At 53.8% G+C, this 13306-nt stretch overlaps 1 protein-coding gene across 1 annotated transcript in view; it reads left to right on the forward strand.

Moving 5' to 3' along the window:
• The window catches only part of LOC133121367 (SUN domain-containing protein 1-like), a 29024-nt gene that overhangs the window by 4646 nt on the left and 11072 nt on the right, over positions 1-13306 (forward strand). The window contains exons 2-9 of the mRNA XM_061230566.1: positions 2010-2216; positions 3325-3521; positions 4709-4735; positions 5552-5854; positions 6760-6867; positions 8791-8937; positions 10919-10999; positions 12184-12435. Coding sequence (XP_061086550.1) covers positions 2010-2216; positions 3325-3521; positions 4709-4735; positions 5552-5854; positions 6760-6867; positions 8791-8937; positions 10919-10999; positions 12184-12435 — 1322 coding nt within the window. The remainder of the gene's footprint in view (positions 1-2009; positions 2217-3324; positions 3522-4708; positions 4736-5551; positions 5855-6759; positions 6868-8790; positions 8938-10918; positions 11000-12183; positions 12436-13306) is intronic.

Raw genomic sequence — 13306 nt, forward strand, 5'->3', positions numbered from 1 at the left:
GGGGTCTGGAGAGCTGGGGTTGGACTGTCCTGTGCGTAAAACAACTTTAACTTCCCTTTTTCTAAATATAACGTCTGTGTGCTTTCCGACTGCTTGCAATGTCGTGAGTTTCTGGGAGATTGCTCCCAGCCTCTGTGTGTGTGTGTGTGCATGTGTAACTGGGTCAGATTTCAGATTATTACAGTGAGGAGAATGGGACTTGTTCTGTGGTGCAGTGTTTCTGTGTGGGTGGGTCTGGGGGCGGGGGTGGGGTGAACAGGAGGGGATGGGGATGTTTCTTTTTTTTTGTTGTTCAAACCCCCAGGAGTGAGGAATGCTGGGATTGTTCCAGCAGAGAGTTATGGCTGTAGTTATTGTTATGTTTTGAATTTGTGAGGGGCGGGTTATTTTTACTTTCCAGTTCAGTTGTTCGGGGTCTGGTCTCGCTCCAGCTCTGGCGTACGGAAAAATCAGTGCGGCAGGATGCTGAGTGTGTAGGCCCGTTCCTTATTCTCTGCAATCAGAGGAGTTGAGTCGCGTGGCGGAATTGACTCTCTCTCGCCCTGCCTGACTCACTGTGTCTATTTCCATCTGTCCCTGTGGGGTTTACAGTTGTGTGGATTACTAGATTAGCTCATTTATTTTCCTCTCTATCCTTCCCTCTCTCTCTGTCTACCTTCCTGTCTTTCTTTTTCCCTCCCTCTCCCTCTCTCTCTCTCCCTCCCTCCCTCTCCCTCTCTCTCTCCCTCCCTCCCTCTCCCTCTCTCTCCCTCCCTCCCTCCCTCCCTCTCCCTCTATCCTTCCCTCTCGGTCTCAATCCTTCCCTCTCTCTCTCCCTCTCCCTCCCTGTAGAAGGCCTCCCAGGTCCGTCCTCTATAACTGTCCCTGCTCTTCCTGTTGTGTGTGAGTCGTTGTTTCCTGAGCTGGGCCTGTGTGGTAAATATAGTGTCAGTGCTGTGTGTCTGTACTCAAAAGCTGCTTAGCTGGAGTCAGTCATGTGTGCCAGCTCCACGGGGGCACTGCCAGGACCTATAGGGGCCTCTGTGTGTGTTCGCAGATCTGCGCTACGAAAATTCAGCACACAAAGAAGGTAGGACGCGTTTTTGAAGCTGCTAATTTGCAGAACACGCAAGTCGTTTGTGCTGCGTTTTCTGGAGGATGCCAAAGTGTCTGTGCAGTAGCTTTTGAGTTCTGCCGCAGTCATCCGTCATCCGTCATAAGTTGTTCCCACATTTCTGCTGGTTTTTGGAAAGGTTCTCTCGCTCCAGAGTAGATGCTGGGGTTGAAGGTCACAGCAGGACAGTAGAGACACACTAGCGCTCAGAGCACATTGAGTCAGTGTGTGATTCGTGTGTTGGTAAGTGTGTTCAGCTGAAGCCTGTCTCTCTGTAGCACGCTGTTTCAGTGCAGAGTGCGCCAGGGCAGAGTACGTTTTCAGGTCAGCTCCCTCCATGCCTGTCCCAAGCCTGCTGGACCCGGCACCCTCCCCCACCTGTGTCCCACACCCACTGTGACCCGCCCCCCCTCCCAAAAGCTCTGTCCCACACCCACTGTGACCCGCTCCCCCTCCCAAAAGCTCTGTCCCACACCCACTGTGACCCGCCCCCCCTCCCAAAAGCTCTGTCCCACACCCACTGTGACCCGCCCCCCCTCCCAAAAGCTCTGTCCCACACCCACTATGACCCGCTCCCCCTCCCAAAAGCTCTGTCCCACACCCACTGTGCCCCGCCCCCCCTCCCAAAAGCTCTGTCCCACACCCACTATGACCCGCTCCCCCTCCCAAAAGCTCTGTCCCACACCCACTATGACCCGCTCCCCCTCCCAAAAGCTCTGTCCCACACCCACTATGACCCGCTCCCCCTCCCAAAAGCTCTGTCCCACACCCACTGTGCCCCGCCCCCCCTCCCAAAAGCTCTGTCCCACACCCACTGTGCCCCGCCCCCCCTCCCAAAAGCTCTGTCCCACACCCACTATGACCCGCTCCCCCTCCAGCTCTGTCCCACACCCACTGTGCCCCGCTCCCCCTGCAGCTCCAGTTACTCCTCCTTGGCCCGTGCGGACGGGAGAGTGGTCGCCGCGGCGTCGCTGGCTCCGCCCAGAATGTCCCGCCGGAGCCTGAGGCTGCACACCCCGGGCTGTCGCTACGGCGACGACAGCCTGCTGGACTCCGCCCCCAACCACAGCGCCGCCCACAGCGTCACCTACACCGCCGGCTCGGCCAATCGCAGAGAGTCCCGGTGAGATATCCAACTAGTCATTACTCTTATTCATTTCTTGCTCTCTCTCTCTCTCTCTCTCTCTCTCCCTCTCCCTAGCTCACTCTCTCTCTCTGTTCCTAGCTCACTCTCTCTCTCCCTGGCTCTCTCACTCTCTCTCTCTCTCTCCCTGGCTCTCTCTCTCTCTCTCTAGCTCTCTCTCTCTCTAGCTCTCTCTCTCTCTCTAGCTCTCTCTCTCTCTCTAGCTCTTTCTCTCTCTCTAGCTCTTTCTCTCTCTCTAGCTCTTTCTCTCTCTCTCTCTCTCTCTCTCTCTTTCTCTCTCTCTCTCTGTCTCTCTCTCTCTCTCCCTAGCTCACTCTCGCTCCCCCTCTCTCTCTCTCTCTCTCTCTCTCTCCCTAGCTCTCTCTCTCTCTCGCTCTCTCTCTCTCTCTCTCTCCCTAGCTCTCTCTCTCTCGCTCTCTCTCTCTCTCTCTCCCTAGCTCTCTCTCTCTCTCTCTCTCTCGCTCTCTCTCTCCCTTGCCCTCTCTCTCTCTCGCTCTCTCTCTCCCTTGCCCTCTGTCTCAGGTGTGGGGTGAAATACCTGCTCTTTTGTTTAGCCCTGTAATGAACAGGAAACACAAGCTCGTGCAGGATTATGAGAGATTCAGTCGCAGTGAGCACACGGCATACTGTACTGAGCAGTACGTGATGTGATATCTTCTGTGAAGAAATAAGCATTTAAAGGCCCCATATTCTACACCTTCTCTGTGTCTGTGTCCATAAGAAGGCGTTTGTGTCGTTCCAAAAACGATCTCTTCAGTTTTATGTGTCCATTCTCCTGCACCTCTCCGGAGCTTTATCACGAACAGACAATTTTAGTGACTGTGTCTGTAAGGCTCATTAATATAAATGAACTGCTGTCCTGATTGACTGGCTAGGTGTAGTTTGAACAGCAGTGCTAAGTGAAGCTGAGTAGTTTGTATATCAGTGTTTTTAGCCACGCTGAGGTGTGATTTGAATAGCTCTGTTTTTAACTGACGCTGAACTGAGGTGTGATTTGAATAGCTCTGTTTTTAACTGACGCTGAACTGCGGTGTAACTGTGGAGCGCTGTGCTGGCTGTGTGACCCCTGACCTCTGACCCCTCTCAGGACGCTGAAGAGCCGGCGGCAGCACCAGGCCCCGTTGGGCTCCCAGTCTCTGCTGCTCCCGGCGCGCAGGTCCGAGAGCGCCGCCCTGCTGGGCCACACCAGCCTGCACAGCTGCGCCGCCAGCGACTCCTCCCTGCTGTCCACCCTGCTGGACGAGTCCTGCATCCAGGAGCGCACGCTGGTCGACAGCTTCTGGGGTCCGTACCGCCGCCCGCTGAGCCTGTCAGTACTGACCAGCCCCCGACCCCTCTACTGACAAACTCCCCGCCCCTCTACTGACAAACTCCCCGCCCCCTCTACTGACAAACTCCCCGCCCCCTCTACTGACAAACTCCCCGCCCCCTCTACTGACAAACTCCCCGCCCCCTCTACTGACAAACTCCCCGCCCCTCTACTGACAAACTCCCCGCCCCTCTACTGACAAACTCCCCGCCCCTCTACTGACAAACTCCCCGCCCCTCTACTGACAAACTCCCCGCCCCCTCTACTGACCAGCCCCGCCCCTCTACTAACAAACTCCCGGCCCCCTCTACTGACGAGCCCCGCCCCCTCTACTGACAAACTCCCCGCCCCTCTACTGACAAACTCCCCGCCCCTCTACTGACAAACTCCCCGCCCCTCTACTGACAAACTCCCCGCCCCCTCTACTCACCATCCCCCACCCCTCTACTGACCATCCCTCGCCCCCTCTACTGACCATCCCCGCCCCCTCTACTGACCATCCCCGCCCCCTCTACTGACCATCCCTCGCCCCCTCTACTGACCATCCCTCGCCCCCTCTACTGACCATCCCTCGCCCCCTCTACTGACCATCCCTCGCCCCCTCTACTCACCATCCCCCGGCCCCTCGACTGACCATCCCCCGGCCCCTCTACTGACCATCCCCCGCCCCCTCTACTGACCAGCCCCCGCCCCCTCTACTGACCATCCCTCTACTGACCATCCCCCGGCCCCTCTACTGACCATCCCCCCGCCCCCTCTACTGACCATCCCCCGGCCCCTCTACTGACCATCCCCCGGCCCCTCTACTGACCATCCCCCGGCCCCTCTACTGACCATCCCCCGGCCCCTCTACTGACCATCCCCCGGCCCCTCGACTGACCATCCCCCGGCCCCTCTACTGACCAGAGTGTGAGTGTGAGTGTTGGCTGAATGAGTTGAAATGGGGGTGAGTGATCTCCTCTGTTCCTGAAGGCCACTGATTGGCCTGTCCATCTGCTGTGTGCATAATCCGTCCAATTGATCTCTGTGATTTGCACATCAGCTGGATTGATTAGGTGGCAGCCCATAGCATCATCAAATCAATCAAGTCAATAAACCAGTCAGTTTGCAGCCCTGGGTCTCGTGTCTTTTCTGATTCTCCTTCTGTTTTTCGTAAATGCAGGTTTGGATGAGGAAACTGATGTCAGAGGTAAGCAACTGCAGTATCTGTTACCTGTGAGAGATTTTCATCAACAGCAAAAAGCTAGTTTTTTTCCCCTGAGTTTAAGTGGGGAATGAGATATATAAATGTTATTAAGTGACTGAATTCAGGTCTGATTGATCATGGAAGATTACTGTGGTCCTCACTGTGCTGTTATCACTGTGTCTTCATGTGTGTGTTTTCTCCTGTGTGTGTGTGTTTCTGTACGTATCCTGTGTACGTGTGTGTACGTGTGTGTACGTGTGTGTACGTGTGTGTACGTGTGTGTACGTGTGTGTACGTGTGTGTACGTGTGTGTACGTGTGTGTACGTGTGTGTACGTGTGTGTACGTGTGTGTACGTGTGTGTACGTGTGTGTACGTGTGTGTACGTGTGTGTACGTGTGTGTGTGTACGTGTACGTGTGTGTGTGTGTGTACGTGCGTGTGTGTACGTGCGTGTGTGTGTACGTGCGTGTGTGCGTGTGTGCGTGTGTGCGTGCGTGTGTGTGTGTGTGTGTGTGTGTGTGTGTGTGTGTGTGTGTACGTACCGTGTGTGTGTGTGTGTACGTGTGTGTGTGTGTGTGTGTGTGTGTGTGTGTGTGTGTGTGTGTGTGTGTACGTACCGTGTGTGTACGTATGTACGTGTGTGTGTGCGTGCGTGCGTGCGTGTGTGTGTGTGTGTGTGTGTGTGTGTGTGTGTGTACGTGTGTGTGTGTGTGTGTGTGTGTGTGTGTGTGTACGTGTGTGTGTGTGTGTGTGTGTGTGTGTGTGTGTGTACGTACCGTGTGTGTACGTATGTACGTGTGTGTGTGTACGTGTCTCAGAGCACAGCTTCCGGGCGGACCGCAGCGCGTCGGTGCTGAACGGGGGGGACATGAACACGGCACAGACTCAGACCTCTGTGATCAACGGCTACACCTGCGGAGACTGCAGCCTGCACTCGGAGAGGAGGGAGGCCCTCACCGCCTACTCTTCCTCCCAGAAACCCTCCTCCTCCTCTTCCTCCTCCGCCGCCGTGGGCGCTGTCTCCGCGTCAGCGTCTCGCTCTGCCTCCGCGGAATCCGTATCCATGGCAACCGCCGCTGGGTCCACCATCTACTCCCGCGACAAAACCCGCCGCCACACCGGTGAGGCCCCGCCCCCTCGGCGCCGTCACTTCTTTCCAGCCTTCTCATTGGCTAATTTCGTTGTCAATTCCACGCGCTTTCGGGGCCCGCATCGCCTCGTATTTAAATGAGATTTGGCCTCGCGAGAAACCACGGCAACCGAAACGACCCTCGTCTCGGATTATTAATCCGGGAGATGTGGGCTAACAACGTTTGCGCTAATTCAAGTCAGGTTACTCCGTGGCTTTGACTTGCCCTGTCTCTATTACTGTAGATCGTACAGACATGGTTGTTATGACTTTATAGGTCTTCACTCTATTATTTGTCGATGTTACGTTAACCCCAAATGGAAGGTAACAGAGTTATGAGTGATTATAATCTTGAAGTTTGATTTCAGAAAATTACATTTTCACAAAAGTTTGGTTATAATGGTGGCACCTTCTCATTGTCATTGCTGAGATATCAGCATCACATGGTTTTGTGTCACTAATTCCTTAATGTTGCCGTAGTGTCCACCATGTCATTCGTTCATTACGATAAGTGGAACGAATACCCCCAAGAAACAGCAAGTGCTGACACGTGAAGCTCTGAGCTGCCAGGTGAAAGAGACGAGATTGATTGGTATAGACTGAAAGAAGAGTGGGCAGTAAAAGTTATTTGACATGGGAATTAAAATCCCAAACCATCAAAAAAGTATTCTGTTCCCATTTCAATCGCTCTCACGTCAATTCAGATTTATTGCGGGGATCAGCAACTCATGAAGCCTCAGTGTTTGGAAAACAATTTTTAGAAATGAAATCAAATTGACCTCCTTGTCGCTTATACAGCATATATGGATTACCCTGATAGTGGAGGGGGCTGATTTTGGGAGTGGAGCCTCCGTGTTCTCTGGTTCATGGTGTCGCGGGGGGGGGGTGTGTCGGTAGGTCTCCTGGCGTCGGTGTGGAGACGCGCCCTGCTCCACGGCAGGCGGGCGCTGGCCTACCTGGTCTCCATAGTGACCGTGCTGGCGCCCTGGCTCAAGGAGGGCCGAGGTAACTGTGTGTGGAAGGGTCTTCACTAACCCCCGCCTCCGTCTGTGTGTCGCGGGTCCTGTCCGACGCGGGCCCCTAACCGCCCCCTCCCTCTGTCTCTGCCCCGTCGACTGCTTCACAAAGCTGGGCCCTAACCGCACGAGACCACTGCACGGTGGCCTGGCTCAAACTTCACCATCTCGGGTTTATTCCGGCGGCCATTTTAACTGTCACTTTTTAAACTGTCACTTTTTTAAACTGTCACTTTTTAAAACTGTCATTTTTCAAACTGTCACCTTTTCAAACTGTCACCTTTTCAAACGGTCACCTTTTAACTCATCTTTTTTGAACTGTCCCTTTTTTTAATGCATGCTATGAATAGTCTTTGGGTGGAGGTGGTCTGTCTGTCCCTGTGACGGCACGGGTCTGTGCAGTCACCCAGAATGCCCTGCTCCGTGTCCTTGTCTGCGCTCGCTGCCGGTCTAATCTCTGGTGGCAGGAGATTTGCAGACGGATCAGCTGCTCTGCGGGGGGAAGCCTGTTTGGGCTCTAATGGGGCGGTGGGGGGAATCACATGGCTCGGGTGATTATCCTGCTGACACGCACGCACGTCTTCACTCCAGTGCACGGGAGAGCTCTGTCAAGCTCTGCGTCTGTGTGTGTACTGTCCTGAGCATTGTGTGTAACCTCTGTGTATGTGTCTATATTTATAACTAAGGTGTGTGTGTGTGTGTGTGTGTGTGTGTGTGTGTGTGTGTGTGTGTGTGTGTGTGTGTGTGTGTGTGTGTGTGAGGTGAGAGAGAGCATGTGTGTGTGCTTCAGTCACACAAACGTACGTATTTGTGTAGGGAGTTGTATGTAGGTGCCTGCATGTTTCTGTTTGTGTGCGTGTGCGTGTGTGTGTGTGTGTGTGTGTGTGTGTGTGTGTGTGTGTGTGTGTGTGTGTGTTTGTTTGTGTTTGTGTGTACACAGTAGTATCTGACACAGTGCTGTATCTCAGGTGTGTGTGTGTGTACAGTAGTGTCTGACACAGTGCTGTATCTCAGGTGTGTGTACAGTAGTCTGACACAGTGCTGTATCTCAGGTGTGTGTACAGTAGTCTGACACAGTGCTGTATCTCAGGTGTGTGTACAGTAGTGTCTGACACAGTGCTGTATCTCAGGTGTGTGTACAGTAGTGTCTGACACAGTGCTGTATCTCAGGTGTGTGTGTGTGTGTGTACAGTAGTGTCTGACACAGTGCTGTATCTCAGGTGTGTGTACAGTAGTGTCTGACACAGTGCTGTATCTCAGGTGTGTGTGTGTGTACAGTAGTGTCTGACACAGTGCTGTATCTCAGGTGTGTGTGTGTGTGTGTGTCTCAGGGTGTACAGTAGTGTCTGACACAGTGCTGTATCTCAGGTGTGTGTGTGTGTGTGTGTGTGTGTGTGTGTGTGTGTGTGTGTGTGTGTGTGTGTGTGTGTGTGTGTGTGTGTGTGTGTGTGTGTGTGTGTGTGTGTGTGTGTGTGTGTGTGTGTGTGTATCTCGGGTGTGTGTACAGTAGTGTCTGACAGTGCTGTATCTCAGGTGTGTGTGTGTGTTTGTATCTCAGGTGTGTGTACAGTAGTGTCTGACACAGTGCTGTATCTCAGGTGTGTGTGTGTATCTCAGGTGTGTGTACAGTAGTGTCTGACACAGTGCTGTATCTCAGGTGTGTGTACAGTAGTGTCTGACAGTGCTGTATCTCAGGTGTGTGTACAGTAGTGTCTGACACAGTGCTGTATCTCAGGTGTGTGTGTGTATCTCAGGTGTGTGTACAGTAGTGTCTGACACAGTGCTGTATCTCAGGTGTGTGTACAGTAGTGTCTGACAGTGCTGTATCTCAGGTGTGTGTACAGTAGTGTCTGACACAGTGCTGTATCTCAGGTGTGTGTACAGTAGTGTCTGACATAGTGCTGTATCTCAGGTGTGCTGGCGTCTCTCTCTCAGTCCTGCCTGAACTTCAGCAGCAGGGCTGCGTCCTCCCTTGTTTCCATAGCGACCACTTTTGCACACAGTACCCTTCTCAAGATGCGGCAGAAAGGAAGTGATGTCATTGATGTCTGTGCTCAAGGTACTTGCCACGCCCACATGCCCTGGTCTCTCACCCCCCTCTCTCGACCGGCAGCATGTGCTCTCCCACCAATGGGGTTCCACTCTGTGGTCACATGGGTTCGGTATTTAATACCTTATGAAACTTTTTTCTCCCCACTATCCTGTGAATCTTTTCCTTGTACAGTACTAACCATTTCATAGGGCTTGAGCTGTCACGCTCATTGACATGCTTGCCTGAGCGATGATTGGATGGTGTATTATGTGGGTGGAGCCTGAGCCCCTGCTAAGGGACGTGATTGGGTCTGTGTGTGTATGGGCCAGGTGTGGCACACCCCTTGTCCTCCGGGCCCTCTCTTGGCCAGATACTCAACACTGAAACTCTGCTGATGTAGCGCACACGTTTTCTAACACTTCACTACGGATTTATTCCTCTCTACGGATTAATTCCTCCTCCTGGTGTTTTTTTTTTTGGTTGGTGTACTTCCATTTCCTCACTCTGCTGTGAGTCATCCATTTCCCTTGTAAGCAAATTACACCCCTTCGCCATGATGACATGCAAAGCTGGGCACGCCACGCTCCTGGGCACTAGGGTGATGGAGGGGGAGAGTCAGGGCTCTGTAGAGGGGTCAGGGCTCTAGAGGGGTAAGGGGAGAGTCAGGGCTCTGTAGAGGGGTAAGGGCTCTGTAGAGGGGTAAGGAGAGAGTCAGGGCTCTGTAGAGGGGTAAGGAGAGAGTCAGGGCTCTGTAGAGGGGTAAGGGCAGAGTCAGGGCTCTGTAGAGGGGTAGGGGGAGAGTCGGGGCTCTGTAGAGGGGTAAGGGGAGGGGAGAGTCAGGGCTCTGTAGAGGGGTAAGGGGAGAGTCAGGGCTCTGTAGAGGGGTAAGGGGAGAGTCAGGGCTCTGTAGAGGGGTAGGGGAGAGTCAGGGCTCTGTAGAGGGGTAAGGGGAGAGTCAGGGCTCTGTAGAGGGGTAAGGGCAGAGTCAGGGCTCTGTAGAGGGGTAGGGTAAGGGGAGAGTCAGGGCTCTGTAGAGGGGTAGGGGAGAGTCAGGGCTCTGTAGAGGGGTAAGGGGAGGGGAGAGTCAGGGCTCTGTAGAGGGGTAAGGAGAGAGTCAGGGCTCTGTAGAGGGGTAAGGGCAGAGTCAGGGCTCTGTAGAGGGGTAAGGGGAGAGTCAGGGCTCTGTAGAGGGGTAAGGGCAGAGTCAGGGCTCTGTAGAGGGGTAAGGGCTCTGTAGAGGGGTAAGGGCAGAGTCAGGGCTCTGTAGAGGGGTAAGGGGAGAGTCAGGGCTCTGTAGAGGGGTAAGGGGAGAGTCAGGGCTCTGTAGAGGGGTAGGGGGAGAGTCAGGGCTCTGTAGAGGGGTAGGGGGAGAGTCAGGGCTCTGTAGACGGGTAAAGGGAGAGTCAGGGCTCTGTAGAGGGGTAAAGGGAGAGTCAGGGCTCTGTAGAGGGGTAAGGAGAGAGTCAGGGCTCTGTAGAGGGGTAAGGGCAGAGTCAGGGCTCTGTAGAGGGGTAAGGAGAGAGTCAGGGCTCTGTAGAGGGGTAAGGGCAGAGTCAGGGCTCTGTAGAGGGGTAAGGGGAGAGTCAGGGCTCTGTAGAGGGGTAGGGAGAGAGTCAGGGCTCTGTAGAGGGGTAAGGGGAGAGTCAGGGCTCTGTAGAGGGGTAAGGAGAGAGTCAGGGCTCTGTAGAGGGGTAAGGGGAGAGTCAGGGCTCTGTAGAGGGGTAAGGAGAGAGTCAGGGCTCTGTAGAGGGGTAGGGGAGAGTCAGGGCTCTGTAGAGGGGTAAGGGGAGGGGAGAGTCAGGGCTCTGTAGAGGGGTAGGGAGAGAGTCAGGGCTCTGTAGAGGGGTAAGGGGAGAGTCAGGGCTCTGTAGAGGGGTAAGGAGAGAGTCAGGGCTCTGTAGAGGGGTAAGGGGAGAGTCAGGGCTCTGTAGAGGGGTAAGGAGAGAGTAAGGGGTAAAGGGATGAAATGGAGGGGGTGACTGACTGCCCCTGTGCCTCTCCACTGCAGCCCGCCAGCGTTACTGTGGAAGTGTTAATGTCACTCACCTGATGGCCTCAGACGGACAGCTCCATTTTAACGAGTCTCTGTGTAAGTAACACTCCCTGTGTACGCTTGTGTACGGATACACAGCCGCGTACACACACACAGACACACGCACGCACGCACGCACGCAACCAGGAAGAAGCGCTGTCCTTGCCCGTGGAGATATCTTGCTCGGATTTAATCTTTGAAGCCAGAATTAATTGATTTGGGAATGCTTCGATAATCGACTGGAGCGAATAGCTCTGTTCTGTGTCTGCTGTTGTGGAAGGGTTGGTCTCACAGTTGCTCAGAGTGACGTTGAGTGTGTCTTAAAGAGGACGCGATGTTGTGAGATGCGATAAGATGGCTGGTGCCGGTGTCCCGGTGGGAGAGCTCCAGTGGGGTCGGTCGTTCCGCTGACTCGGGCTGTTTTTAATGAAGAGGGAGTGATGTTTAATGTCACGCTCACCGCCTCTAATTTACTGTGCGGGCGTTCCCCTCATGACTGGGAGCGGTTCAGAGACAACATGGGGGAGCCCCTCTTAATGATTTATATGAATGTTTGGCCGCTGTGTTCACCAGAGACACTGCACTTGTAGACGTGATGTAAAAAAAAAAAAAGGTGGAAAGGACCTTGTATCACAGGAAGTCAGGAACAACATGCAGGTCCAACAGGAAGTTGAACATGATGTTCCACTTTGGCTCCCCCCAATCTGCTCAGATTTATTCCATATTTCATTTATTAGCCCTTTCACTTTGTACCGTCGTACATCATGGATACTCAACTCGGGCCCTCGAATCCCAAATCCGACCCAGGTTTTCAATTCTCCCAGGTAATTGTGTGAACAGTTAGTGCTACCGATTGGCCAGACTGTCTTCACACCTGACACCCACTGGACTACAGTTCTCCCATTTTATGAGCATTTACTCCTGAAAACTGACGTGTGCCAAGTTGAGGGGGAAAAAATTACTTGGCACATCTACTAATTGGGATTGATTAGACTGCTCCTAAATTTGTCAACTTTGGGAGCCACATGCGCCTATTGAGGGGGAAAAAAAGGTTCTCGTAGAGGTATGTGTACCGTGCCAGGTAAACGGAGGGTGGAAAACCAGCAGGTCTCGAGGACCGTGATTTGAGAAACAGGGCCTTGGCCTCTCCGTCCCACTTCAGCTTAATAAAATTTTAATCTAAACTTTTAATTTAATTAGATTTCTGTTTTCCTTCTTTTTTCCGCCATTACCGCCCGCAGGTGACGACTGCAAGGGGAGGCAGCACGAGGGGGCTCTGGTGGAGCGGGCCGGGTCCTCCAGGGCAGGCCTCCTGAAGGGGGCGCTGGTGGAGCGGGCCCAGTCCTCCAGGGCAGGCTACCTGAAGGGGGCGCTGGTGGAGCAGGCCCAGTCCTCCAGGGCAGGCTACCTGAAGGGGGCGCTGGTGGAGCGGGCCGGGTCCTCCAGGGCAGGCCACCTGAAGGGGGCGCTGTGGCGCTCTGTGGCTCTCGCAGGTTACCTTCTTTACACAGCCCTACTGCGTGTGCTCAAGCGCCCTCACTGTCCACACCGGTGGGCACTGGGCGCTGTGTTTCCCGGTAGTGTACTACAGTTCCCAGGGTGCCGTTCTGTTAGTCATGGGGCGTGGCCAGTTTAACAGCTTAACTTCAGCTTTGGAGATTTTCCTTCAGTTTGCTGAGGTGGAGTCTGGGGCACTTTGGATATCTGCATGGCTCTGTTGTGATTATAGCCGAGCAGTGACTGAAAGGAAGGACTTAAGTGTGGATGTGCATCCTTAATGCCAGCAGGCATCAGGTGTTTGAGATCCCAGTTGTAGAACAAAGTGATTGTGATTTCATTTTTTTACACTTTAGTTCAGTATGAAGAGAAGTGATTTTGAATCACTGCTGAATTTTCTGTTCATTTAGTGTCGGTGATTACTGGGGACTGTTGACTAGTGGGGACCGTTGACTAGTGGGGACCGTTGACTAGTGGGGGCCGTTGACTAGTGGGGGCCGTTGACTAGTGGGTACAGACTGTTGACTAGTGGGTACGGACTGTTGACTAGTGGGTACGGACTGTTGACTAGTGGGGACCGACTGTTGACTAGTGGGTACGGACTGTTGACTAGTGGGGACCGACTGTTGACTAGTGGGGACCGACTGTTGACTAGTGGGGACCGACAGTTGACTAGTGGGTACGGACTGTTGACTAGTGGGGACCGACTGTTGACTAGTGGGGACCGACTGTTGACTAGTGGGGACCGACTGTTGACTAGTGGGGACCGACTGTTGACTAGTGGGTACGGACTGTTGACTAGTGGGGACCGACTGTTGACTAGTGGGTACCGGCTGTTGACTAGTGGGGACCGGCTGTTGACTAGTG

This window comes from Conger conger, chromosome 2, assembly GCF_963514075.1.
Source record: "Conger conger chromosome 2, fConCon1.1, whole genome shotgun sequence".
NCBI classification, from domain to species: Eukaryota; Metazoa; Chordata; class Actinopteri; order Anguilliformes; family Congridae; genus Conger; species Conger conger.